This window comes from Callorhinus ursinus, unplaced genomic scaffold, assembly GCF_003265705.2.
Source record: "Callorhinus ursinus isolate GAN/ISIS: 27379988/994484 unplaced genomic scaffold, GSC_fseal_2.0 scaffold89, whole genome shotgun sequence".
In the NCBI taxonomy this organism is placed as follows: Eukaryota; Metazoa; Chordata; class Mammalia; order Carnivora; family Otariidae; genus Callorhinus; species Callorhinus ursinus.
In genome coordinates this window covers 1,265,090-1,291,244 of record NW_027397151.1, presented here as the reverse complement: position 1 = coordinate 1,291,244, position 26,155 = coordinate 1,265,090, and the positions used below count along the sequence as shown (strand labels likewise).

General features: G+C 61.8%; 1 protein-coding gene across 2 annotated transcripts; it reads left to right on the top strand.

Annotated features, from left to right (window-relative positions):
* The first annotated feature begins 992 nt into the window (after window positions 1-992).
* Window positions 993-26,155, top strand: SLCO4A1 (solute carrier organic anion transporter family member 4A1). Of its 2 annotated transcripts, XM_025865054.2 has the most exons (12): window positions 1,625-1,746; window positions 12,973-13,856; window positions 14,714-14,804; window positions 15,574-15,695; window positions 16,076-16,187; window positions 19,494-19,648; window positions 21,082-21,277; window positions 22,277-22,442; window positions 22,539-22,711; window positions 22,978-23,042; window positions 23,431-23,579; window positions 24,986-26,155. In XM_025865054.2, the coding sequence occupies exons 2-12, from the start codon at window positions 13,040-13,042 to the stop codon at window positions 25,181-25,183; spliced, it is 2,244 nt and encodes a 747-aa protein (XP_025720839.1). In that variant the 5' UTR covers window positions 1,625-1,746; window positions 12,973-13,039; the 3' UTR covers window positions 25,184-26,155. The 2 variants fall into 2 exon arrangements, with proteins under 2 accessions (XP_073744476.1, XP_025720839.1); XM_073888375.1 differs by lacking the exon at window positions 1,625-1,746 and adding an exon at window positions 993-1,123 and having other exon boundaries at window positions 22,682-23,042.

Here is a 26,155-nt window from a genome sequence, read left to right as displayed (position 1 = left end):
TGGCCAGACCTCGCCCCAGCTTCCAGGTGTGGACGTTTGCATGGAGGCAAGGACAAGACCAGGGACCCCCGGGGCCTGGCATGAGTGGGCAGAAGCCAGCCCTCTGAAGGCAGAGCATTTCATAAATAACTGTGCGAATGTGGGCTCTCCATGAGCCCCAGCACCGCCCCGCCCTGGCCCCCACAGGAAGAGGTCAGCCCCACGCCTCCTCAGTGGCTGCATGGGCCTCAGGCTCTGTGCGTGCTCCCCCACCAGCCCCAGGTCATGCTTTGGTCATTTCTCCCTTACCCAGCGGACGTCAGGACTTAAACACACAGGGTTGACTTTCGTAGACTTCTTTCCTTTCCTTCTCTCTTTATTTTGAGAGAGAGAGCGCGCGCGCACGCACTTGCACGAGCAGGGTGGAGGGCGGAGAGAGAGGGAGAGAGAATCCCAAGCAGTCTCCATGCTTAGTGAGGAGCCCGAGGCAGGGCTCGATCTCATGACCCTCAGATCATGACCTTGAGCTGAAATCAAGAACCGGTTGCTTAAACGACGGAGCCCCCCAGGCACCCCCTTTTTTTAAGGGTGCCCCATTTTTTTATTTTTTTTAAAGATTTCATTTATTTATTGGACAGAGAGAGACAGCGAGAGCAGGAACACAAGCAGGGGGAGTGGAGAGGGAGAAGCAGGCTTCCCGCGGAGCAGGGAGCCCGACGCGGGGCTCGATCCCAGGACCCTGGGACCACGACCTGAGCCGAAGGCAGACGCCCAACGACGGAGCCACCCAGGCGCCCGCCCATTCTTTTAAAATGAACTCATTTTGTGAAAACTAAAAAGGAAAAATTGTGGGGTGTCAGTGTGCTCTGCTGTCACTGTCCTAACTTGGCAACCCTTCAGTCTCATGCTCATCCCTACGGCGCTCAGGGACCTCTGAGGAAGTGATGTCATCAGCCCCATTTTACAGATGATGTACCTCGACTCAGAGAGATTAAGCAATGTGTTCGGGGTCACACAGGGGAGAACAGTGGTGGAAGGCCAGCAGGCCCTCCTTTTGGTGGCCACGTGGCAGAAAAGCCCCTCACTCCTGACAGTGCCCACGGCAGAGAGAGGATCCTTCTAGAGAGAAGGCTGGATTCCCCAGGTGAGGGTGCTGGCCTCACCATGAGCCAGGGCGAGCCCCTAACTGGCATCCTGCCCAATTCCCCAGGGGCCCCAGGAGGCACCAAGGAGGCCCACACCCGCAGGCAGCCCAGGCCAAGGCCAACCTACCAGCGCCCCTGCCAGGCTCCCACCGGCCATGGGTGGCCTTTCCGACGGGTTGGGCAGGAACCTTCACTTCCTCTCGAGGCCTCTGCCACAGCCCCCGTCCCACACGCCGGCTGCGTTCTGAGTCAGAGACCAGTCGCTACAGGGCCTGGAGACTTCACTGGCCCGTTTCCGGCCTGCAGCTCAGGGATGCCGCGTCTCTTGGGGCCGGAGAGGGATCCGTCAGGGGCAGGCGCGCTGGGCTGGGGGGCTACGCGACCCAACGGCGGGAGAGGTACCGCCGTCCCCGCCCTGCCCCCGCCGCGCGCTCCCGCGGCTGTCACTTCAGGGCGCGGGCCCGGGGCGCGGGGGCGGGTACAGCCAGCGCGGCGCAGTCATTGGCCGGGGTAGGTGGGGCCAGCGGTCGCTCTGGGGCCGGGCGGGCGTGAATGGAGCCGGGGCCGGCCGCGAGCAGCCGCTAGAGCGCGGGGCCCAGCGCGACCGTCGGGTGTTGGGAAGGTGAGTGCTCGGGGGGCGCGGGCGTGGAGCTCGGGGCGCCATCGTGGGGCACCGCCAGAGCGCGCCTGCCCCGGGCTGCTGACGTCAGGAGCACGGCAGGTGCCCGAGGACGCCGGGCGCCCCGGGGCCATCGGGCTCCGGGTGGCGCCGGCAGGGCGGGACGCAGGGCACGGGCGCTGCGCCCCATAGCCCGGCTGCCTCTGGGAAATCCGAGGCAAACGCGCCCCTGTCGCTGCCAGCTGCCCAGGAGGAGGCGGGCGATGGGGAAGGGAGGGCAGGGACGGAGTGGCGGGGCTGGTGGCCAGGGCAGGTGGCTAGGCGCGCGTGCAGGCGCAGGCCCCGCCGGTCAAGGCAGGGACAAACGCGCCTCCCCGGGGTGCCGAGTGGCGGCCGGCCCTCCACCTGTGGCAGATACGGCTGCGGCGGAGTCCAGGAGGAAATAGTTACGCACAGAAGTTTCTCGCAGGCAGGCGGGCTTTGTTCTTCGCGCCGCTGCACTACAGACACCTGGCGGCGGGGGCGCGGGCGGAGACCTCCCTGCCCACGGGGCTTTGCGGAGGGCGCGTGGGGCTGGTCCCCAGCCGGGGCCACGCCGGCCGGCCCCTCTCCCAGCCCCACCGCAGGCAGCCGGCGCGGAGCGGGACTGGGGTACCCGGGCTCCCCAGTGAGGGCAGAGGGAGGGTGGAAACGAGGATGGAGACCCGCTTTCAGCGCCTGGTGGGCACACTTGGCCCCAGACCCGGAAACCGGAGGCAGACGCCGGGCTTCCACCTTTGACACAGGCGCCGGCAGCGTGACCCGGGTGGAGAGGGGCCCGCTGGGGCCCTGCGGGGGTCAGCGCCACCAGGGCAGAGACAGGCAGCGTGCACGCGCTCCCTCATGCGCGCGCGGGGGCGGGGGTGAACAAGGCGGGACTTGGTGGCGGGGCCTGTTCCTCCCCGTAGGCAGAGGCGCTGGGGAGCCTCAGTAGTTTTCCACCTGAAGGAACCAGCTTCCCAGTCGCTGTGTCTCCCTGTTTTATTTGGGGCCTGGGTTCCCTCTGCCTAATCAGAAACTGGCCCTACGCAGTGAACCCAGAACAGGTCCTGATGTGAGGTTTCTCTCAGTGCAGGTGGGGCCCGTGGGGTTCAGAGGAGAGGAAGCCTATGGTTTTAGCGGGTCAGTGTGGGACCCCAAGGGTACCAATAGTAGGAGCGGAGGAGGGCCTGCTCACAGAGCAGGTAAGAACGCCCCAGCCCCAAGCTACGTGCTTTGAGCATTATTATCTCAGGCAAGCCTGACAACAACGTGTGAGGTCGCTGCTGTGTCCCCCACGTTACAGGGGAGTAAACCAAGGCACTAGGCGGTTCGGTGACTTGCCTGTGGGGACACAGCTAGTATGTGGTGGAGCTTTGGGTGACTGCAGACATTTTGCAGCTCTGTTCCTGGTGGGGAGAAGACAACCCAGGTGAGCCAGGCCTGACACAGAGCAGTGTTGCAACAGGTGGGCCCATGGCTAAGGGGACTGGGGCAGTTGGCGGGGGGTAGCCAATGCCCATGGGATGCAGGGAGGGGGCCTCTCACAGAGCGAGCCGGCTTTCCCAGGTGTTGCACAGGGAGAGCACAGAAGGTCCTCTGGGTCAGACCCCCATGGCTGCCCCGCCTCAGTCCTGCTTCCTGCTGGGCAGGGCTGGTGGACACTACCTGGACATTTTTTACGGGGCTGCTTCCCTCCTGGGTGGCCATGGCTTAATCCGCCCTGGGTGTGGCCCCTCAAGCCGGCCCCTGAGCAGGTCCCAACCAAGTCCCTCCCACCTCCGTGGTGAGGTAGCTGGGTGCCTGGAGGTTGGGCTTGATGATGGCCCAGTGAATGGGGCTGATGTTCTGTCCTTGTCAGAGCACCCAATTCTGAGTAACTCTGTTCAGAGAGTCTGGCTCTCCCTGGTCTCCAATGGACCCTTGCCTTGACAAGCCGCTGCTGCAGCCTGACCTCTGGGTCTCGGTCTGGCTTCCAAATGACCTAGAAGTCTCCGAGAGTGTTAATCCAGTTCCCAGGTCAGCATTGCTGAACAAGTATCAATTCATAGCTTTGTGCACTGATGCTGCCTGTGGCAGTTTTGGTCCTCAAGGCCTCCCCACGGGTCATGGGCAAGTAGTGGAACCCGGCCTGGTGCTCACGGTCAGAAGGGAGTGGGGCAGCTAGCCCAGCAGGTACCCAGAGGGTTCTCCCGGCCATACTTCTGCTTTCTCCGTTGTGGACAGAGACCACAGAAATATTCCCTCCTGAGCCACGTGGCCTCCTGTTTTCAGGCGTGGCAAAGAGCCCATTGTCTGCTTTTGGAAGGGGATATACAATAATCCTCAGAACCTCCCAGCTGCTTTTGTTCTGGGACATTGAGCTGCTTGTCCGGCCTCAGCATGAGGGTGGCGTGTGGGAGCCCACTTTAGGGTAGGACCCAGTCTCCACCATGGCATGTAATCAACAGGCCCATCAGGACCCCACCCCTGTAAGTGGGAAGGAGGCACCAGCTCGTTCTCTGGTGACCAGGGCTCTTGTGTGTGGGTGGACCCTGGGTCCTGTTAGCAGGGGAAGAAACTGGCCTCCTAGGCCCTGGGTCACCTCCCCTCCTTGGCTGGTCATGGGGACTCTTCCTGCTGCAGCCCTTAGCCTGCTGTCCTCAGACACCCCTCATTTCCCCTTGGTGGCCATGACGCAGCCCCCTCCCACCAGGATGACACAGAATTAGCCTCTTGAACCACATTTCTGGGGGTGGGTGGACACGTTTCACAAACCACGTGCCTTTTGCAACAGCTGCTCACAGTGCAGTCAGGCGAGGCCCACTGAGGACCAAGTACAGGGTACAGAGAATCACAGGCTCCTGGGCTGGGGAACATCTCACACGTCCTCTCCACCAAGGGGGCCACCTCTTTCTCCAGGAAGCCTTGGGGGTAGCCAAGGTGTTGCTCCTTGGCCCAATGCCTTTTAGGGCTTGGGATCAGCTGGGCTGAGTGGCTCCCCATTCCCACCCCAAGCTTATGTGCCGTCCGTGCACTTCGTCATGGTGGTCTGCCTCTCAGCAGATGCCCTGGGGCTGGTGCGTGGACCCAGAGGCCTAGAGGCCACCTGGACCTGGCTGACCCCGCCTGTGCCCAGATAGGCCCATTATGGGACAGAGCCAGTGCCCCAGCACCTCCAAACCCTGTGAGGGCCCTGCTGCAGGTCTTCATTTCTCATGAACCCACTAGGAGGGGAGGGGCTCACTCCCTCCTCCCCATGATGGCACACTTTTGTTGGAGGGGAGAAACACAGAGAGGCCCACCACCTGCCCGAGGGGGGAACAGTGCCCGGCTGCAAGAGCCTCTCTGCGTCCCCTCCATGGATCAAACGTTATGGGTTGGAAAGACAAGTAAACTTGTGCTCACCTCTGTCTCTGGACATCCTGCCCTCGCCACAGGTCTGCCTGCTGGTGGAGCCGGGTGGGGAGCAGAGAGTCCTGACACGGTACCCCCCAAGGGACGGGTCCTCTGGCTCTCTATCAGACAGTCCTTCATTGTTGGCCTCCATGCAAAGTGGCCGGCTTCCTGCCCACTCACCTGTGCATGGTCACCAGGTGTGCAAATTCGGTGGGGGGTGGGGCAGGCACTCCTGTGGCCACCCCAGATCCTGCCACCCGGTGTCTGCTCTATAAATAGCTTTGAGCCCCATCTTCAACAAGTGAAAGCCCCCTCCACTCCCTCAGTCAGGGGAAGAGACACCACAGTGGACCTAGGAGGCAAGAGAAGAGGGTTGCCTGGAAGACTTCCACGGGTCATGGAGGGAGGGACCCAGGGTCACGGGGGGGCGGGGGAAGGACCCAGGGTCACGGGGGTGGGGTGGGGAAGGACCCAGGGTCATGGGAAGGGGTTGGGAAAGGACCCAGGGTCACGGGGGGGCGGGGGAAGCACCCAGGGCGTGAGGTGGCGAGGGCGGGGGAAGCGCCCAGGCTGTGAGGTGGCGAGGGCGGGGGAAGCGCCCAGGCTGTGAGGCGGCGAGGGCGGGAGAAGGGCAGAGGACAGGGTGGGGACCCGTGGGGCCGGAGCTCAGGCAGGGCTGCCATGTGGTGTGTGGCATATGTCATGGTGATATGGGCTATGGGTGTCAACCTCAGAGCAACCAGGTGCAGGGAGAGGGGGACCTACTGGCTGGAGCATAGAGAGGAAGCAGAAATGAAACCTGTACGTGCCCCCAGCTGCCACATCCCCAGCGAGCGGGGTTCAGGAGGGAGCCTGGGAGCACCCCGGCCCTAACGTGGAAGGGCACTAGTCACCCTCGGGCCCCCCTGGGGGCGTTTGCAGGGCCTGAGCCAGACTGTCCTGGGAGCCAGGCAGAGGAGGACCAGACGTTGCGGTGCTGGGTGACCCTGTGCCCCTCCCCCCGCTAGGTCTGCAGACAGCCCTGCATGAGCATCTAAGGGGTAGGTGCACAGGGGTGGGCAGCCCTGGACTGAGACTAGGGCCCAGCTCTGAGAGACGGGGCTATGGCGAGCCACCCACGGGGGCCACTGGCTTCTCATGCCACAGCTGTTGGGGGCCTATGGGTGGGGGTGGGGGAGGAGGAAGTGGGCCCTGGATTTCTTGGAGCCTAGTTGCTCAGACTCTGAGAAGTGTGGCTGATGGCCAGGCCAGTAGACCTGTGGTCTCCTCCTGAGTAAGCCTGCACGTGTGCACACACGCACCCTTGCCCCTCCCACCGCAGCTCCAGGTGCAGAGTGTCTGGCTGGAGGCTCCAGGGTACACATTAACCTCGCCGCTAATCCCGCAGGGCTCCTCTCCCCGCGGGAACAGACGGAGGGCTCCTGGCCGTGGGGGGGTGGGGGAAGACTCCCAAGGACCGGGGACAGGCCTGGAGGGCGGGATAAGGTCCCTGCAACAGCAGGCTCCCTGGGCAGGAGGACGTGCGGGCCTGGGAAGCCATCGAGGGCCTCCCCAGAGCTCACAGCCTCATTGTTCCCCCACGGGGGTGAAGGCCGCAGAGCAGCACGGAGGGGCCGCCCAGCGTGTGAGCGGGCACCCCAGACGGAGCCCCCGGTCCGCTCTAATCACGGGGGAGGGGCCTCGTTCCTGCTGCTGGTACTCCCGTGCCCCTGGCTCCGTGGTGGGAGGCCCCAGCCCCTGAGACGTGTGCATGGCTGAGGGCTCAGCTACGACCAAGCCCACAGAATGCTTACCAACGGTGATGGTGGCAGGCACCCCGCCAGGTGCCCTGGCCCCGAAGGCCTCCTGGGGCCCCTGCAGGCCAGCTCCAAGCTGCCTCTCACCTCTGCTGTTCTCATTTGGAGCTGGGGCCATTTGCAGCTGGTGCTAAGGTGACCTCTCCAGGCACAGGGGGCTGGGAGCTCCTCCCAGATAGGACTGTGTCCTGGAGGTCCCCAAACCCCAGCGTCCATCACGGGCCTCGCAGACAGGTGTTGGTGTGAAATTACCTGCTGCATCACTCAGGGTTCTCCGGAGAAACAGTCAAGAGGAGATATATATATTAAGAGCTTTATATATATTTTATATCCTTATGTGTATCTTTGTATATATTACTTATATATTATATATAAATATGCATATTTATATATTAGATATTATATGTAAGATAAAGATTTATTATTAGAAACTCAGCCCATGCAATTATGGAGCTTGGCAAGTTCCCAAGTCGGCCTTCGTCGAGCTGGAAACCAGGGAGAGGGGAGGTAAGGGTGTGGTTCTACTGGCAGGGCGGGCTCAAGAACTGGGAATAACGACGTCCTAGTTCAAAGGTAGCCAGGCAGGAGAAATTCAGGGAAGGGTTAGCCCTTTTGCTCTATTCGGGCATTCAACTGATCGGATGAGGCCCACCTGCACTGAGTCCACGAATCCAAATACTAATCTTTTCTAGAAACACCCTTGCAGCCACACATGGACTGCTTGGCCAATGGGGCACCTCCTGGCCCACCAGACTGACAGGTGGAATCCGCCATCATGCTGCATCAGGCAGTAGCTCTGGGTGGAGGAGGGGGAGCGGTCGCCAGGAGTGAGAGGCCCTGGGGGTCTCTTGGGTGAGGATACCTGTGGATGGTACCTGGAGCCCCCAAGGGGTGGGGGTGGCCTCTCAGCCTGTCCCTCCTGCCAAGCACTCTCTCTGCTCCTCGGCTCCCCATTGGCCCGCCTCCCGCCTCCCAGGTGCTCCCGTCCTCTGCTGTCCGGCTGTGTTGCCAGCCCCCCTGCTCCAGCACCGCTCAGCACCTCAGCAGCAGCTGAACGTGATGTCGGCCCCACGGAAGGTGCCCGTGCCTCCGCTCTGCAGTCCAGCCTCCTCAGCAGGTAGAAAGCAGGCACACATTTTGTCCAGACCAGTTCCTGGTGGACATGCTCACAGGGCTCCAGGAGAAAGGACTATGGTGCCCGGTCCTCCTCAGGGGGGGCTAGTACCCCTCCATGTGGTGTGCCACTGGGTCCTCCAGCCCCTGCCACCTTCTCTCCAACTTGCCCACGGGGGCCTAAGGTACAAGCTAAAGGCAGTGGCCACAGAGCCACTGGCCTGGCCTTAATGTGGGTCAGCCGATGCTGCCTGGGCAGTCGGCAGGAAGGGCAGCCGGGAAGTCGCCTCCTCCTGGCTGACCACAGTGACCACACTGGGTGTCAGCTCTGCCCATCTTGGGAGCAGATCTTGGAAAGAAACTGTCTGTCAGTGACCTGGGTCACACCCCCCACAAGGGAGCTGATGGGCAGGAGACTGAGACAGGGCAGCTCTGTACCCATCCAACCTGCTCCGCGGGGCTCGGCCAGGCCGGCCACAGTGCTCCCGTGCATTGTTGCTGGTTCCCCTGCGGGCGGGTCCCACCGCAGGCCTCTATGGTGAGGTGGCGATCCTCGGGCACACAGAGCGTCCTTTGACTTCAGACCCAGCTCGGCACGACCATCTGCACATCCACGTCCAGAGCTGTCTCTGGCACTGCACGCACATACTGGTGCCCAGATCGGCCCAGATCCTGGTGCAAACTCGGAATTGTCCTCTGGAAGTCCCACGATACTCAGGACCATCCTGGTGGCTGGGAGACTCCAGGTATCACAGGTCCCTAGACTCACTCAGGCCCCAGCCGCTGGCCTGCGGATGGAGGGGACGATTCCAGGCACAGCACCCTGCTTCCCTGCACGGTAGCCCCAGGAGGGCCAGCCTCCCCATGTCTGATCAAGAGCCTTGGTGAGAAAGATACACAGGTAGGGACCCGAAGGGGTACGTGCACCCCGATGTTTATAGCAGCAATGTCCACAATAGCCAAACTGTGGAAAGAGCCAAGATGCTCATCGACAGATGAATGGATAAAGAAGAGGTGGTATATATACACAATGGGATATTATGCAGTCATCAAAAGGAATGAGATATTTGCAACGACGTGGATGGAACTGGAGGGGGTTATGCTGAGTGAAATAAGTCAATCAGAGAAAGACGTATCATATGACCTCACTGATATGAGGAATTCTTAATCTCAGGAAACAAACTGAGGGTTGCTGGAGTGGTGGGGGTGGGAGGGATGGGGTGGCTGGGTGATAGACATTGGGGAGGGTATGTGCTACGGTGAGCGCTGTGAATTGTGCAAGACTGTTGAATCACAGATCTGTACTTCTGAAACAAATAATGCAACATATGTTAAGAAAAAAGAAAAAGAAGAAGATAGCAGGAGGGGAAGAATGAAGGGGTATAAGTTGGACGGGGAGACGAACCAGGAGAGATGATGGACTGAAAAACAAACTGCGTTTGGAGGGGAGGGTTCTGGAGGGGAGGAGGGTGGGGGGACGGGTTAGCCTGGTGATGGCTATTAAGGAGGGCACGTTCTGCAGGGAGCACTGGGTGTTATGCACAAACAATGACTCATGGAACACTGCATCAAAACCTAATGATGTAATGTATGGTGATTACCATAACAATAAAAAAATTTTTTAAAAGAGCCTTGGTGAGGGTGAGAGCCTTCCAGACAGCGCAGGAAAACTGGGGCAGAACTCCAGGCGTAAGAAAAGTTTGTAGAGGCTCTGTCTCAGCGTGCCGACCTGCCTGGGGGTGGGAGCAGTCAGGCTCCTGGCAGGAGCCGCTGGAGGAGGCTTCCCTGGAGGAGGCTCGCAGCCCCATGACTCTGAGTGCTGCCGTTCGATTCTTATGTGCAGGCGGCGGCCACCAGTGGGTCATCTGGCTAATAATACCCCAGATTGGATTTTCAATTTGCTAATTTAAGTAATGTGATGCGTATGATTTGGCTTGAGCTTTATATATTCATGTCCAAGATCCATAGCTGTAGGTTCAGGGAAAACTTCGCCACTGACCTGGAGCAGCATGTTGGTGTTCTCCTGTGGCTTTCGGTTTCAAAAGGGAGAGCTCTTCCCTTGTGGCCATCCCTAATCACAAATGCTAGCTATCCAGCCACCTCCTGAACCCTGCCGTGGGCCCCACCCGCCGTCACCTGCCCCTGCATCTCACCTGCAGAGGCAGGGCCAAGAGTTACAGCCCAGCGTGCGAGGCAAGCCCAGAGCGGAGGGAGCAGGTGTCTGATGGTGGCTGGTGTCGTGATCACTTACGGGGGATACCGACCCATGAAGCATTCCCGAGGGCCCAGTACTGACCTTTCATGCCCCGCAGGCTGCTGGGGGCCTCCCTGAGCTCCCCATGGCCCCTGTGGTCCCCGGCCCGGTTGAGGTTCCTGTGCTTTAGGACCTGTCTCAGCCAATGGTCCTGCATCGTGTGTGTGGTTTATGTGTGAGCAGGTGTTTGTGTGGGCAAAGGTGCAGATAGCTATGTGTGTGCATGCTGATCTGCACGCACACATGTGTGTGCGTGTGTGCATGTGTGCACGCATCTAGAGGAAAACACACCATGATGCCAGTCAGCACAGGGTAGCCTCTGGACCTTGGAATTTGGGATAACGTCGAGCCTTTGTGGTGTTACTCCGTGTGCTGTTTCAGCAGCCCGTCTGAGCTGTGGGGCTGGGGGGTGCCAGGGCTCACACTGGTGGCTGTGTTCTGCGAGGCTCTGCTGGGACCTGCTGGGTGCGGGCGTGGCATGTGCTGGAGGTGTCCACTGGGTGTGGGCGTTGCATGTGCTGGAGGTGGCCTCCGTGACTGCCGGCTCCAGCAGCTGGGCTGCGTGCATGCGGAGCTGCCTGTCCGCTAGAGCTTCTTCCAGGAGCTGACTCTCCCAGCTCTGCTCATATCCGAGCTGGGCCTGCTGGCCTTGCGGCTCTAGAAATAACGCGCTGGAGTACTCACAGCCACATGGGGATGACTGCCGTGGAATTTTGCCAGACATGCACGGCCTTGGCGCTTGGCCGCAGATAGCCTGGGGGAACCCATGCCCACAGTGAGCAGCCAGGTCTGGACACGAATACCACGTGATCAGTCACGGTTCTTTCATACGGTGTTGGTGAGGACCGCCATGACGCACACACAGGCTCTGAGGTGTCTATTAAGCTCGGTGGCCACCTCCCCTCGGGCCTGTGGCCCCCTGAAAACCAGGCCACACATGACAGCTCGTGGCATCCCCAGGGGCTGGTGACTTTCCCACGGCTGCCTTAACAAAGCTCTGCAAACCGGGGGCTTAAAGCGATAGAACTTTATTCTCTCCCAGCTCTGCAGGCCAGAGTCTGAAATCAGGTGTCCGCGCGGCTGCGCTCCCTCTGGAGGCTCCAGTGAGGGCCCTTCCGCCCTCTTCCAGCTCCTTGCCCCCCAACACCCCCAATCCCCGCTTCCTTGTGGCTTCAGTGACTTCCCTGTGTCTTGTCTTCTAAGGACACTTTTTGCTGGATTAGGACCCACCCCAATCCAGATGACCTCATCTCAAACCATTAATCACATCGGCAAAGACACTTCTTCCGAATACGGTCACACTCAGTGTATGGGTGCACCTGTCTTTTTGGGGAGACCCCCATTCGCTCCCCTCCAGGCCCCCGTGCAGGGTCCAACAAAGCTGCGCTCCATGCTCGGTGGCTGGAAGGAGTGCCAAAAGAATCAGATGACAGGAGCCTCTCCCAGCGTCCACCCGACACCATGGGCTCTGTGCGTGGTGGGGGGCAAGGAGTCCCTGTGGCCTGGTGAACCTGGATCTGAGGACACTTCAGGGTCCCGAGTCACCACTAACGGGGCCCCAGCCCTGGGCGAGGCCAGCAGGCAGCTCCCCAAGCCTCAGAGCACAAGCCGGTGGTGTTTCTGTGCCCCCCACGGCCTGAGGCTCCCGGCTCCCAGAAACAGCCAGGCTTCAGACCTGTCGGGAACCTCTGAATATGAAGTGGCCCAACCCAAAGGGTGAAGGGTGTGTCAGTGTCTTGGGGCTGCCGGACAAAGGACCACAGACCCACAGCTGAAACCCCAGGCCTTGATTGTCTTAGTTCTGGGAGCAATGCCTGAGAGGGAGGTGTGACCACGACCTGCTCCAGGCCTATTTCCTTGCCGGTGGACGGTGTTCTCATGTGCTGTCCGCCCGTGTCCAGGTCTCCCCTTTCTCTACGACCCCAGTCACAGCCAAGTGGGGCCCACGCTGACGACCTTAGTCACCTCTCTAAAGGCACTGTGTCCCAACACCCTCTCGTCTGAGGTGGCTGGCGGTTAGGAGTGGGGGGGGGGGCCCGGGAGCCTCGGGAGGCAGGATTACCTGGCCCCAGCCCAGCTCCTTTGGGTCGGGGGGAAGTGAGGGCCCAGGTGGGGCTCCAGGCACAGGGCTGGGCTGGGAGCTGCAGACGGAGGGAGCGTTGGTGCCGTTTCTTCCTAACTTGTCCACGTGGCTGCACAAGTGTCTTGTTGTGGTCTTGAAAACCTGCCGTGGGCAGCGAGCCCAGTGACCCTCCTGCAGGGCGAGACCCTGCTTCTACCCCCTCCCTCGTTGCCTTCCAGATGCTGGACTAAAATGAATGCTGGAAGGGTGTGAGTTTCATGAGGACCTGAGGCTGGACAGTGTGGGGACCGTGTCCACACGGGGCAGAGAACATGGCTCACGCCGGCCGAGCAGAGGCCACGGGGGGCAGGATGGGTCAGGGGCCCACACGGGCATCGACTGTGGCCTTGTTCAAGTGTGTGGGTCCAGGAGGTGTGGCCCTGGATGCCGGAGGGGGCTGGTCGGGCAAGGTCAGCCCCATCAGACTGGGGAGCAGCAGAGCCATCGGCGCCCAAGGGGCCGGGCCCAGGGGGCGGGGGTGTTCCCGCCGAGATGTCCGTGTGTTCAAGGATCCGTGTAAGCTTTGTAACCAGAAGCTCTTCTCACAGAACAAACCAAACACTGGAATACCGTTCAGCGGCTTCCACAGCTGCCCCCGGCGCACCCTGGACAGAGATGCCTCAGCACTCAATGGGGGACAAGCCCTTGGTCTCCATGCCGCAGCTGGTCGTCCCAAGCCCAGCCTTGGCCATGGACAGCGCGTGCGGCCACAGTCCCCCCAGCAGGCGGGTGTCCCTTGGCTCATCCCCGGGCCACGGCGCCCCGTGTCCCGCCGCGCACAGCCCCTCGGACTCCTGCAGCCAGCTGCTGTGCCCGCCGCTGACCGAGAAGCATGGCCGCCAGATGCCCCCCGAGATGCACTACGTGGCTGCTGGGCCACAGAGCGTGGCGTGTGGCTGGTGGGCCTTCACGCCCAAGTGCCTGCAGGCCTTCAACACGCCCAGGGGCTTCCTGCTCTTCCTGTGTGCGGCGGCCTTCCTGCAGGGCATGACGGTGAACGGCTTCGTCAGCACGGTCATCACATCCATCGAGCGTCGCTACGACCTGCCCAGCTACCAGAGCGGCCTCATCGCCAGCTCCTACGACACGGCCGCCTGCCTGTGCCTCACCTTCGTCAGCTACTTCGGGGGCAACGGGCACAAGCCCCGCTGGCTGGGCTGGGGCGTGCTGGTCATGGGCGCCGGCTCGCTGCTGTTCGCACTGCCCCACTTCACCGCGGGCGCCTACGAGGCGGAGGTCGCCGAGGGCGTCGGGATGTGCCGGGCCAACCGCAGCGTGGCATGCAGGGACAGCACCTCGGGCCTGGCCAGCTACCGACTGGTCTTCATGCTGGGCCAGTTCCTGCACGGTGTCGGCGCCACGCCGCTCTACACACTGGGCGTCACCTACCTGGACGAGAACGTCAAGTCCAGCTACTCTCCTGTCTACATCGGTGAGTGGGGCTGCCGAGGCCACAGGGCGGGTGCGTCCACGCCGCTGACGTGCCTTTCCACGTGGTACGGTGACGTACCACACCGGTGGTCATGGGTGAGGTTGCAGGGGAGCGCGGGCCTTCCTCAGGTGCTGGGGTCAGCCAGCTGCCCACGGCCCGCAGGGGCTGCGCTCGAGCCTCACGCTCCCGCTGAGATCCCCACGTTTCCTTAGAGTGAGATCTCTGGGTTTCAACCTCGGGCCGCCCACTTCCCCGAGTCCCTCCTGCCAGGCCAGGCGTCCCCAGGGCCTGGCCACACTCTGTCCGCTGACTCCGGCCTCCTCGTTTGCACCTTGGGCTCTGTCGCTCTGAGTCGCCGAGTGGTGCCGACCCAGGGACGCTGGGGTCCCGTCACTCCAGTGAGGCGCTGGTTGGCCGGTGGTGCCGAGCGGAGGCACCCACATCCCGCAAAACGAGGCCCTCAGGATCTTTGCCCTCTCAAGGGAGAAAGAGTCCAGATGCCGCGAGCGTTTGGCTTTGACAGAAAAGCTGTAGAAGCACTTTTAAAAGTTAACTGCAGGGGCGCCTGGGTGGCTCGGTGGTTGAGCATCTGGCTCTTGATCGCGGCTCAGGTCTTGATCTCAGGTTGTGAGTTCAAGCCCCATGTCGGGCTCCTCACTGGGAGTGGAGCCTGCTTAAAAAATAATAATAATAAGTAAAAATAAAAAGTTGACGGCAGTTAGATCTCAGACACAGTGGAGGCTGCACGGATGCAAACCCTGGTCTGAAGGGTGGGTGCCATGGGGGAGAGGGCGCAGACATGCCGCCTGGGGGGCTCCTGTCAGGTGGCCCCTCCACAGCTCTGCCTCTCTCCACAGCAACCTTCTACACGGCAGCCATCCTCGGCCCTGCCGCCGGCTACCTGATCGGAGGTGCCCTGCTGAACGTTTACACAGAAGTCGGCCGCCGGTCAGTGCTCTGGGCTCCCCCTGCCCCTGGGGGACAGCACCCCACACACAGTGAGGCCGGAGGGGTCTCCCTGGCCTCAAGCAGGAGGAAGCCCGGGGCTGGGCCTGCTCTGGCGGGCTGGGGGTCGGGGGGGGGGGTCCCTGAGTGCAGGCCTGGGGGCGGGGACAGCGTGGCGGGTCAGCAGCTTCCCGGACCAGGCGGCAGCAGGTCACCGTTTCTCTGCTGCCCTTTGTGGAACAGACGGTGGATTTTTGTGCTGCCGGTGCGATTCATCTGTGTGGGGTTTTCCAGCCGGGTGTCCTCAATTCAACCCAGTTCTGACAGACTTCCCGGAGTCGATGCAGACCCCGCAGGCTAAGGCTCAGCCCCAGGAGACCCCACCCACCCACGTCAGACACCAGCCTCAGATGCTGGGTCCCCCAGCTTCCATCCAGCCCGGCTACAAATTGGTTGTTCCGCAACCCCATCCTTGGGCGTGATAAGCCGCTAGAATGGCTCACAGAACTCGGGAAGACACCTCACTCACTAGATTACCAGTTTATTAAGCAGATTATGAGCCCGGAGCCACCAGCTGGAAGAGGCGCAGAGGGCAGGTGTGGGAGGGGGTGCGGGTTTCCGTGCTGTGCAGCGAGTCAACCCCACCCCTGCCTGGAGGCTCTCCAAACCCCCCAGCTAAGGTTTTCATGGACCAGCGTGCAGACGGATGCCTGGCGTGGGTGCCCTGAATGCACGTGGACAGGACGCTGACCCCCCACGCCTCTCCCCACAGGACAGAGCTGACCACCGAGAGCCCGCGATGGGTCGGCGCCTGGTGGGTGGGCTTCCTGGGCGCGGGGGCTGCTGCCTTCCTCATCGCCATCCCCATCCTCGGGTATCCCCGGCAGCTGCCAGGTGGGTGCATCACTCCCTCCTCACTTGGGCTGGGCGGGGCCCCCGTCCTGCAGGGCCGGCTTGGCCCCTGTGCTGCTGACCACGGGCACCGTCCACCCCTGTGGCTTCTCGCCGTCTGAGGCACGCAGGACGGGCTTGTGGCAGCCGGAGCACGTGCCCCTTCTGCCTCCTTCCATTTCTCCTGGTCCCACGGTGTGTTCTGCCGTGGGCTCTCCCACCCCCTCCTGTCTGTCATCTGGCCGGTGGTCACATGCTGCAGCCCCATACCCCACCTGTCCTCGTGCCCTCCATCCAGGGCACCTCCCCAGACCCGGGAGCAGGGAGGGGCCTCAAGCAGAGCCCTCGGTCCCTGTCTCCTGCTGACATCTGCGGCCTTCCAGGCTCCCAGCGCTACGTGGTCATGAGAGTGTCTGAAACACACCAGCTAAAAGACAGTGGACGCAAGGCGGCCAGCAGACCCAACTTCGGGAAAACCATCAGAGATCTGCCTCTGTAAGGACCTTATGGGGGGTGGTGTGCGCCTCTCGCCTGTGTCCGTGTGTCCTGAAGATCCTTGGGGGGTCCCACACATCCTGGATCTTGATCCCAGGCTAGGAGAGTCCATGTGACCCCTCCAGGGCCGCGTGGCCAGAGCATAGCTCCTAAACCTCCCTCGTGACCCAGTGCACTCCAGGTCTCGCCCCCAAACTGAGAAACTAAGGAGCGGCAGCTAGAGCCCTCTGGGGCTGGAGCTGCCGAGGGCTGGTCCCGATGGAGGGCCAGGGCCCCAGCTCCTCACTCCGCTGTGTCCTCTGACCATTTCACTAAGTGTCACCTTCATGGACTCTGGGCTCGCGCCCCCTCCATGCCTGTAGGTGGCTGAAGACCCTGGGAGGTACAGGACTGTCTCCAGCTCTCTGCCCTCACAGCCCTGCACCAGCCCCCCCTTCTGTGCTCCCTTCTTTCTCTTTCTGTGTGACCTGGCTTGGCTTTGTGGTCTTCATACACTATCGGGACGAAAAGATCCCTGGCCTGCTCTGGTCTCAGAGAAATTGGGGACCAGGGCGGCTCCTGGCTGCCCAGCACCCCTCTTCACGGGACCAGGCACTCCACAGGGGGCCTCTCCCATGGATGGTCACCAGCCCAGCTCCTTGGCCTCACTGAGCACCCACCTGCCCCTCCAGGACCCTGGGGCCTGAGCCCTGAGCCCTGGAATGCCTGTGTTTCACTGGCCTCCTGGGGCCAGGGGCTGTTAGTGGTGGGAATGAGTCCCCGTTGTCTGTCTTCGCCATGGGGAGGTGAAGGGGGATCAGGGTCAAAGGTGGCCTCCAGGGAAGGCCCCGTGCCGTCCACTGTCCGCTGCTTTGCTTCCCTCATGCAGAGGAAACGGCTGTCATGCTAAGGGTGGAGGGGTGGATGGCCCCGGACCCATTTAGGACTTTGTTCTGCTTCGCACTTCCTGTGATACCACCAAGAGCTGCCCACTCCTGAGGGTGCCCCCAGAGCAGGCTGAGCTGGCCCAGGGCCACACTGCCCAGGGGTCCAGGAGCGTCTGTGTGGGGCCAGCTCAGCCCATCTCCAGCACCCACGGTGAAGCTGCCCTGAACTGGAGCAGAACCTCCATTCTCTGCACAGAGTGCTAGCGCCCCAGCCTGTCAGCAGCACTGGGGACGGCGGCCGAGGGGAGGTTTGTGCCCAGGCTTAGTTCCCCAAATCAGTTGTTGGTAAGAAATCCTGGTGCACATGACCTTGTTACCATCACGACTAGTTCTCTGAGCAAATTCAACGCAAGGATCTTAGCAGAGCATCCTACAGCCTGGGATTAAGAAACACGGAAGTCTGCATGCCACAGGCAAGGGTGGCCCCCTCTCCGAGGCTAGCCGAGTGCCCCAAAGCCTGGGCGGGTCACAGCAGGGCCCAGGGAGGGGACCAGCCAGGCCCAGGGCATCCCCACACCTGAGAGCCCGACAGAGGAGGTCTGAGGGAGGGGCAGGTGCAGAGCACAGCCAAGACCCTGCCCGGCGGCACCCACGCTGGCGGCAGCTCCTTCCCTTCCCGGACGGACGCGGGGATCAAGTACCGAACCAAAGAGAATTGTTTTCAGTCTTCAAGCTTGAAAGTCAATTTTGCTGAAAACCAGGGTGGGGAATGGCGCCTGGGGTGAGTCTGAGCGCCCCCCCGCTGAGATGCCCCGAGCCGAGGGGAGGGTCTGTCCGTAGCTCCCTCCCAGCTGCCAGCTCGAGGTCCCGGTGCAGAGGCTAATTATGGCTGCATTGCACATTCCAATGTTCTAAAATCCAGTTTGTTGCCAGCCGGTGTCCCGAGAAGGAAGAGTGTTTGAGTGTGAAGGTGTTCGCAGCTGCGATCCGCCGGGTGGCGTGGGGATGACCAGCCCATGGAAAATGGGGGCGGGGCTCCCGAGGACGGCAGGGGCACCTGCTCAGGTTATAGAACAGCTCTGAGCTGCAGACCCGAGAATGTCAGCCCGGGACGGCTACTCTGAGCCACCCCCAGTGGCCAGCGGACGGTGGTCCTTTACGGCCGGGATCTGCTTTTTCATGGTGCAGGAGAGGGAGGGTCCATCCTGCCAGGACCTGGGGCTCCAGGGAAAACTCTGCCCCAGCCCACCTCACTCACCAGCCCCGGGGCCGGGGACAAGCTAGTCTAGGCACCTGCTGCCCATGGTGGGACGGCTGGGGACGGCTCGGGGAATCTGGATGTGCAGGCGGCAGAGCCTCACGTGTGGGGCGACGGGCTGCCCCACGAAGGCTGAGCGTCTTTACGTCTGGACCCCCCCGGGCTGTGATTTTTGTATGTTTTGAACTCAGCTCCGCTTGCTCCCTTTGACACCCCTTAAGGACAGTTTGTTTTGTTCTGTGCCCCTCGTAACGTTTAGCGGGCAGGTACAGTCTCGTGTGTAACCAGGACTCAGGCGCTTGCCCTGCTCGGCCCGACCCCCTAACAAGATGCAGAATCCCAGTTCAGCCAGAACCAGTGGCCCTCAAAGAAGCTGCGCTCATCCCGAGGGCAGGCGGTGTGGGGCAGGGTCGGTGCCCAGCCCGTCCCTCGGCGGGGATGCGGGGGAACAGCCGCCAGAGCCCACGCCCACCACACACAGGGTTGGCCACAGCGAGACCGGAGGCCAAGTGTCCCCAGGGCCGTGCAAGGGTCCCACTCCCAGTCCTTAGAGGGGAAGCAAGGCCAGTTTCACTGGGGAATCAGCAGGCCAGGTGTGGGGGGGGCCAACGCCAAGATCCTCCCTCAGGACCCGGCAACACCACCCCCACCAAGTATGCACCAAGAGAAACTGGGGGGGGGCAGCCATTCCCAGCCTGAGCCTCCTTGGAGGGGCTCCTCTGTCCCCCCTTCTCCAGGGCTGGTGGTTGAGAAGGGACCCCACCCCCTGGTGCCCATTCCCCTTCTGCAGGGGCCTGGCCAGTCCTGGACTTGGCGACAGCGCCTCCCCCAGCCCCCGGCTCCTGGTTCAGGCCGTCTGTCGGACATCACAGCTGCCCCCCAGGTGACTGAATGGTGCCGTAGGGTCTCCCCACGCTGGAGAGGGGGAAGGCTCTTCCCTGGTTTACCAGCTGTCTTTCCTGGGGCCCGTTCTCCACCAGCTGAAGCCCAGCCTCACACCTTCTCTTGACTTCTCTGGGACGGATATGGAGCGACGACAGCTCACCAGCCCACTCCACTCCCCTCTTGGACCTGGGGCTGTTTGTACTCAGGTGGGAGGGACCATGGCCCCAGGAACAGCGCTTCCGCACACCCTGCTCTGGTCCACTCTGACCCTCTGTCTCTTCTCTTTTCCCCGTCCAGCTCCATCTGGCTCCTCCTGAAAAACCCCACATTCATCCTGCTCTGTCTGGCTGGGGCCACCGAGGCCACGCTCATTGCCGGCATGTCCACCTTTGGCCCCAAGTTCCTGGAGTCCCAGTTCAGCCTGAGCGCCTCAGAAGCTGCCACCTTGTTTGGTGAGAAAACTCGCAGAATCTTGGGGGTCCTCTGACTTTTCGTGAGTTCTCAGATGAGTGAAGGGTCTTTGGAGTATCTTTTAGAAGTCCAGCTGTACACGTGAGGGCTCGCTGGGCATGTGGTCCTGCAGGGAAGGCCCCGGGAGCAGGTGTGGGGCTGTTTGTCAATGTCACCATGTGGATCCGATGGTCCTTCCCGAGAGGTGGGGAGTGCTGACCACAGTGTGCTGGCCAGTTCTCAGTGGATCCATCCTGGTGGGGATCCGCTCTAGCTGGGAGGGTCAGGGGTGGGTCTGGCTCATCTGTGCTGCTCCCCACCCAGGGCCTGGGCCTTCATCATCCCTGGCTCGCTGCAGAAAAGGTTTGGGTGGCAGCACCCCCCTGAGCACCTGGATGATCGTGCTTAGCCATGCCCATGAGCCAGGTGGCCGGTGTCCCAGGATTTCCTGGGACCATGAAGTTGGAGTCCCTGGGCCTGCCTGACCAGAGCCAATCTGTAGCCAGAGGCAGCTTGGACTCCTGAGGAGAATGAGGGGGCCCTCCTTAGACCCTCCTGCCACTGTCCCACCAGGCAGGAGGGGTGTGGGAGTGGTCACCAGACATGGGGTCAATGCCAGGCACAGGGTCCATGCCAGACATGGGGCAGATCCTGGCCAGAGGGGCCAATGCCATGTGTGAAAGGTGGGGTGCATGTGGGTAGCACGTGGGCCAGCGCAGGCTGTGCCCCAGCCCTCGGGGTTCTGTTCCCGGCACAGGGCGTGGGGTTTCGATTAGGGGCCTCAGCCCCCTTATCTAATGCCCCCGGACACCCCTCCTTGCCTGGCCTCTCAGCTGACCTCACATGCCCAGAGCTCTATCCGCAACTGCCTCCCCTTCCCCAAAGCGGCCGCCCCCGTGCTGACACCCCACAAAACATCCTCTGGGGCCCCCATGCTTCACCCTGGAGGTGTAAGGGGCCCATGCCAGAGCTGGCCTTGGTCATTGCTGGGGAGACAGGCCCACCAAGTCCCCACCCCCATTTGCACTTTGTCCTGGGACAGCCTGGGAGCCATTCATCCCACGGTGTCTCCAAATGTGGCTCACGGCTGGACGCAGCAGAAGCTGTGGTGGGCAGGGGACATACTGTCCTGGGGGCCACCCCATCAGGTGGGCAGGGGCCATTGAGCTCTCTTCCTCCCAGGCCCGCCCCTGCGTCCTTCCGCCTCTGGGCAGCCAGGTGTCCTTCCTGAAGGCCCCTGGACCAAGGCTCCCCCAGCGGCCCCCCGTCCAGCGGCTGAGCACTCAGGTCAGAGCCAAGTGCTGCCACATGGACAGATGGCTGGCTCTGGGCCTCAGTCTCCCCACCTGTAGCGTGGAGATGAGAAGACCCTGTGGGTTGCGGGCCCCACCCCTGCGGCCCTGAGGACCACGCTGAGCCCCGCCCTCCCCTGCAGGGTACCTGGTGGTGCCAGCTGGCGGCGGCGGAACATTTCTGGGCGGCTTCCTTGTGAACAAGTTCAAGCTCCGCGGGGTGGGCATCATCAAGCTGTGTCTGCTCTGCACCCTGACCAGCCTGCTGGCCGTCTTCGTGTTCTTCATCCACTGCCCCAATGTGCCCATGGCCGGTGTGACAGCCAGCTACAGCAGCAGGTAAGGGCCGGGCAGTGCCCAGGCAAAGGGGGGCCCCCAGCACACCTGTCGGGGGCACCAGTGGCTCCGGGGATTGGGGGAGTTGGGGTTGGCCCTCGGTCACTGTTTGGAGATGCTCATAGCAGCAGGACATGGGCTCACGGTTGCTCAAAGACAGCCCGGCGTCGGCCCTTGAGAAGCCCTCAGCTCCGTTTCAGCCGAGCCCAGGGTTCTCGTCTGAAAACGAGACCATGATCACCCAGCTCCTTTCCACATGTGCACATGGTAAGTGGCCCAGGGTCGGCTCTCACGTGTCACCACGTCATAGGGACATGAGAACAATAGCCCCCCGATGGCAAGAGGGGACTATCTCAAGCAGGGGCCGGCCGCCTGCCCGTGGGCCGGGCGGGCCCCTCCCGGGATTCCCTGCAGACTCGACTGGCCACGCAGGGCACAGCGATGCCATGTGGTGCAGTCCTCTGACGGGGTTGGTGGAGAGGGCACAGGCTACACAACCCATGAGGGCCCTGCCACCATGAGAGGGGGGCGGCAGCTGGCCCTGGGGCCGGCCCCGGGTTACAGAGCTGAGGGCAAGCTGGAGGGACCAGATGGTGGTTTAGTGTTTCCCATTTGAGTGGAAAAGAGAAGAAAGCGTGTGTGTCCGTGACCACTGCTGTGTGCATGCACACACGATCCGTGCAAATGTGTAGCCACAGCCCGAGGGGCTGGCGCTGTGGCGGAGGGCTTTGGCCTGTCCTCTCGCCATTTTTGGGTTCTGAGCCCTGTGCACACATTGCCTCTCCCATAGCCGAGTCAGGGAGCGCGTGGTGCACACGGTTGGGGAGCAGGACAGGCGTGGTGTGGGTGGCGTGAGAGTTCCCGACGATCCTGTGCAGGGAGGCGCTTGCCTCGGGTGGGGCCCATGTGGCCACAGGGCGCTGAGGAGGCTGGGCGCTCCTCCCTCGCCCCACCCCCCGGCGCTGGCCCCGGTCCCACAGCCACCTTGTCTCCTGCCCTCAGCGTCCTCCCGGAAGGCCGCCTGGAGCTGACAGCCGCCTGCAACGCCGCGTGCACCTGCCGGCCCGAGCACTACAGCCCCGTGTGTGGTTCCGACAGCCTCACGTACTATTCTCCCTGCCATGCGGGCTGTGGCGGGGAGGCTGCGCCCAGCGCAGGCAGCCAGAAGGTGGGTGCGGCTGAGGCCCGTGTGCTGTCCGCGCCCTGCCCCGGGAAGGCCCCCGCCCCTCCCTCCTGTAACCAGCCGTGTTGTTGCGCCCCTCAGGTGTACCAAGACTGTAGCTGTGTCCCTCAGAATTTTTCCTCTGGTTTTGGCCATGCTACTGCAGGGAAATGCACTTCAACTTGTCAAAGAAAGCCCCTCCTTCTGGTTTTCATATTCGTTGTAATTATCTTTACATTCCTCAGCAGCATTCCTGCGCTGATGGCAACGTTACGGTAAGCCCGGGCCTGGGTCTCGCTCTGGTCCAGAGCCTTCCCTTGCAGCACGCTGCGGTGGAGCCCTGCAGATCCCGCAGGGTACGTGCTGGGCCCCCTGGAGCCCCGTGGCCGCACGGCGCTAACTGCCTCGGCGAGGGGCTGGCCACCTGGGGAGGCGGTGACGCAGCCTGGGGCTCGGCCAGGACCTGGCAGCTGGTGTGGGGGCGTGACTTGGTGGACGGCCGCACTCTCCAGGACGCTGACGCTGCTGTCTTCCATTTCAGGTGTGTCTGTGACCGGCAGAGATCCTTTGCGCTGGGAATCCAGTGGATTGTGGTTAGAACACTAGGTACTGTGCACTGGGTAGCGTTGTGGAGTGGTACAGTTGCGTAGTGCGTTCACTGCACAAGGGCACCCAGACAGTGTCTCCTCAGTGTGTGCCCACTTGGCGAAGGACGCCATTCCCTAACAGTCCACTAGAGGGACCCATGGCCGTTGATTTGCCCAGAGGGTGGCTTTTCCTCCTTAGCACAAAGGGCTCAGAAGTCACGGGGAATCCCCCAGCCTGATGCCAGGTCCCCCCGAGAAAGGAACATTGAAGTCCACTTTGCACCCCTTGAGATCACCGAAGACCGATGCCACCTTTCTGAGAACCTGCACAGTCTGGGTCTCGGTGCTGCCCGCCCACCCTGCCTGCCCCAGGCTTGGGGGCCTACTGACTGAGCCTCTCCCTACAGGGGCCATCCCCGGGCCCATCGCCTTCGGCTGGGTGATTGACAAGGCGTGCCTGCTCTGGCAGGACCAGTGTGGCCAGCAGGGCTCCTGCTTTGTGTACCAGAACTCGGCCATGAGCCGGTACATGCTCATCACCGGGCTGGTGTACAAGGTGAGTGAGGCGGCATCTGCCCCGTGTGTGGGACCAAGGGAGCCCCAGAGTCCGCTCCAAAAGGCTGAGCATCTTCTCCAGCTAGCTCAGGTCCCGAGTGCCCCACAGGGGCCTTCCCGCAGCTCAGAACCCCTCCTGGACCCTGGTGGCCTGGTGTCCAGGAGGAGCATCCTTTCCACGTTAGAGCCGTCGGGGTCGGGCCCGCGACGCTGGGATGCAGGTGCTCCCGGGCCCCCCACCTGCTGGGGCCCTCACCCTGCAGCTTGGTGGTTGGCCCTGGGGCTCCCATCAGCTGAGGCTTTGCAGAAATGAAAACCAGCTCCTTTCTGTGAGCTTGGGTTCCGACAGGCCTATTCCCGTCTGGGCCGGGTCAGCCTGATGGATCCACGCATGAGCAACACCCCCTTCTTCCAGCCTTCCCATGCCCTGGGCGCTGCCCCCTTCCTTAGCCTGACCCCGTTAGGAGAAACTTCCTGCTGGAACACTTGGCTCACGTTGCGTGGGGAGAAGCGCAGTATTTATATTTTGAATTTTGCCTGATTGGAGGAAAAGGCATAAAACCTTCAAAATAGCATGAAATTCTAGGGCCCGTCTGTAAGGGTTTTTTGATTTCCTTCTTCGGGTGGAGGGGGTGCCCAGGGGTTCCACCTCTCGCCTCAAGCTTTTCTTGAAGGGCCTCAAGAATGGAGGATCCTCGGCCCCCTGGGTTTATCTCTGCACGGCTTAGCATAGAAATAGCCGGGTGTGAGCAGGGATTTGTGTGGCTCTGGAGGTCAGCGCTGGGTCAGCTGTAAAGACGTGCCCTTGCGTGCCCAGAGTCCTCCGTGAGGCTGTGTGGGAGCCCGGCGGGGCCGTGAGGTCTGTGTGGCTGGTTGTGGGTGAAGTAGCCTCCGCAGCTCTGAGTGCTGACCACAAACCCCGGGGGCTTAAACTACAGATATTTATTCTTTCCTCAGCTCTAGAGGCCAGAGGTCCCAAATCCACATGTGGCAGGGTCCGTTCCCTCTGGGGGCCCTGCCAGAGGGTCTGGGCCTGCATCTCCATCTCTGCCCCCGGGTCACATGGCCTTCTCCCTGTGTGTCTCCTTGCTCCTGTAAGGACACCCGGCATGGCAGGTGGGCCCACCCAAAATCCAGGATGATTTCATCTCAAGCTCCTTAACTGAATGACATCTGCAAAGACCTATTTCCAACTCCAGGTTCTGGGGGTCAGGGCTGGGGTGTCTCTTCCAGGGGGACGCTCTTCAGCCCATGAAGCCCTCCACCTCCCTCACGAATGGTATTGGTGTCCACGCTAGGGTTCTGCAGGAAAGAAGGGTCTTCTCGCCAGAGCCGGGGTCCTCAGGGACCAGGGCTGGGCGGGCGGCTCCGGGTGCGTCCAGTGAGCTCCTCCTTTCCCCCTCCTAGGTGCTGGGTTTCCTATTCTTTGCCACCACCTGTGTGCTGTACAAGCCCCCCTCGGAGTCTCCCAACAGCCTGGCAGCCTCTCTGCCCCGCCAGTCCTCGGCCTCTGACAACCCCATGGACGTCCGGGATACTCCCTTGGCCCTCCAGCTCCGGAGTGACGTCTGGCGGCCCACCTGTCTGCCCAGGGGCACTTCCTGAGAACTCTGTCGGATTTCTCCCCAGAAGGGCTAACCCCTCCCCCATTGTGATACCCCCGTGCTGAGGACCCTCCAGAAATCTCCCACTGGATTCCGAGGGTTCCTGAGCTGGTGGAGGACACATGTGACCCTCAGACACCAGGGAGAGAGAAAGCAAGGCTCATGGAAAATGGGCGCACCTCCCTCCTGGTGCCTGGGGACCGGGATGATGGTGTCTGTGGCTCTCGGGAAGAACGGCCAGCAGCCGTTCCCTTCCTGCTTCCTGCTCCGCGAACGGACACAACCACATAGCACTGAATTTCCCTCGGGGGCCCCAGGAGCCCTTGGACACGTTCACAGCCATGCTTTCAAAAAGGTCTATGCAATCGTAACTGTGCCGTTGGTTCTAGAAAGTGCAAAGCCGCCTGCAGGCCTGGTGTGGAGCCCGCGGCCCCCGGAGGTTTGTCGGTTGCCGTCCTGTCTGGGAGCCTGGGGAGGGCCCGCCACGGACCTCCATGTGCACACACGGCCTTACGCGTGGCACCGTCGAAACCACTGGATTAAAGTAGAAGGCACTGGCCCCGCCGCGGGGTGTCTGCCGGCCATGCTTCCGAACGGGTTCCACTCCCTGCGCCCTGCGGACCAGCCCCGCCTGACTTCCGGTGTTTCTCCAGAGGTCAGGGAAGGGGTGTGAGGCTGTCCCCGGGGGCGCCGTCCCGGGGGAGCTGCCTTCTCAGTGTTTTCTAACCTGTCCTCAGATCTGCAGCAGGATGGGAGCACCGTGCATAAGCAGATATTCATGGACCAATATTTTACATAAACTTATTTATAGGATTGTTTTTTACTGGGTAGTGCGGTGTGCGTGTAGCGGCACACTCAGTAGGCACGTGTGATTCTACCACAAGGACGGCAGCACTTCCATGGAATGTCTGTTGGCGGGTGTCCTCACTTAAAATGATGTGTATATAAATATATTTTAATATATAAAAACCTA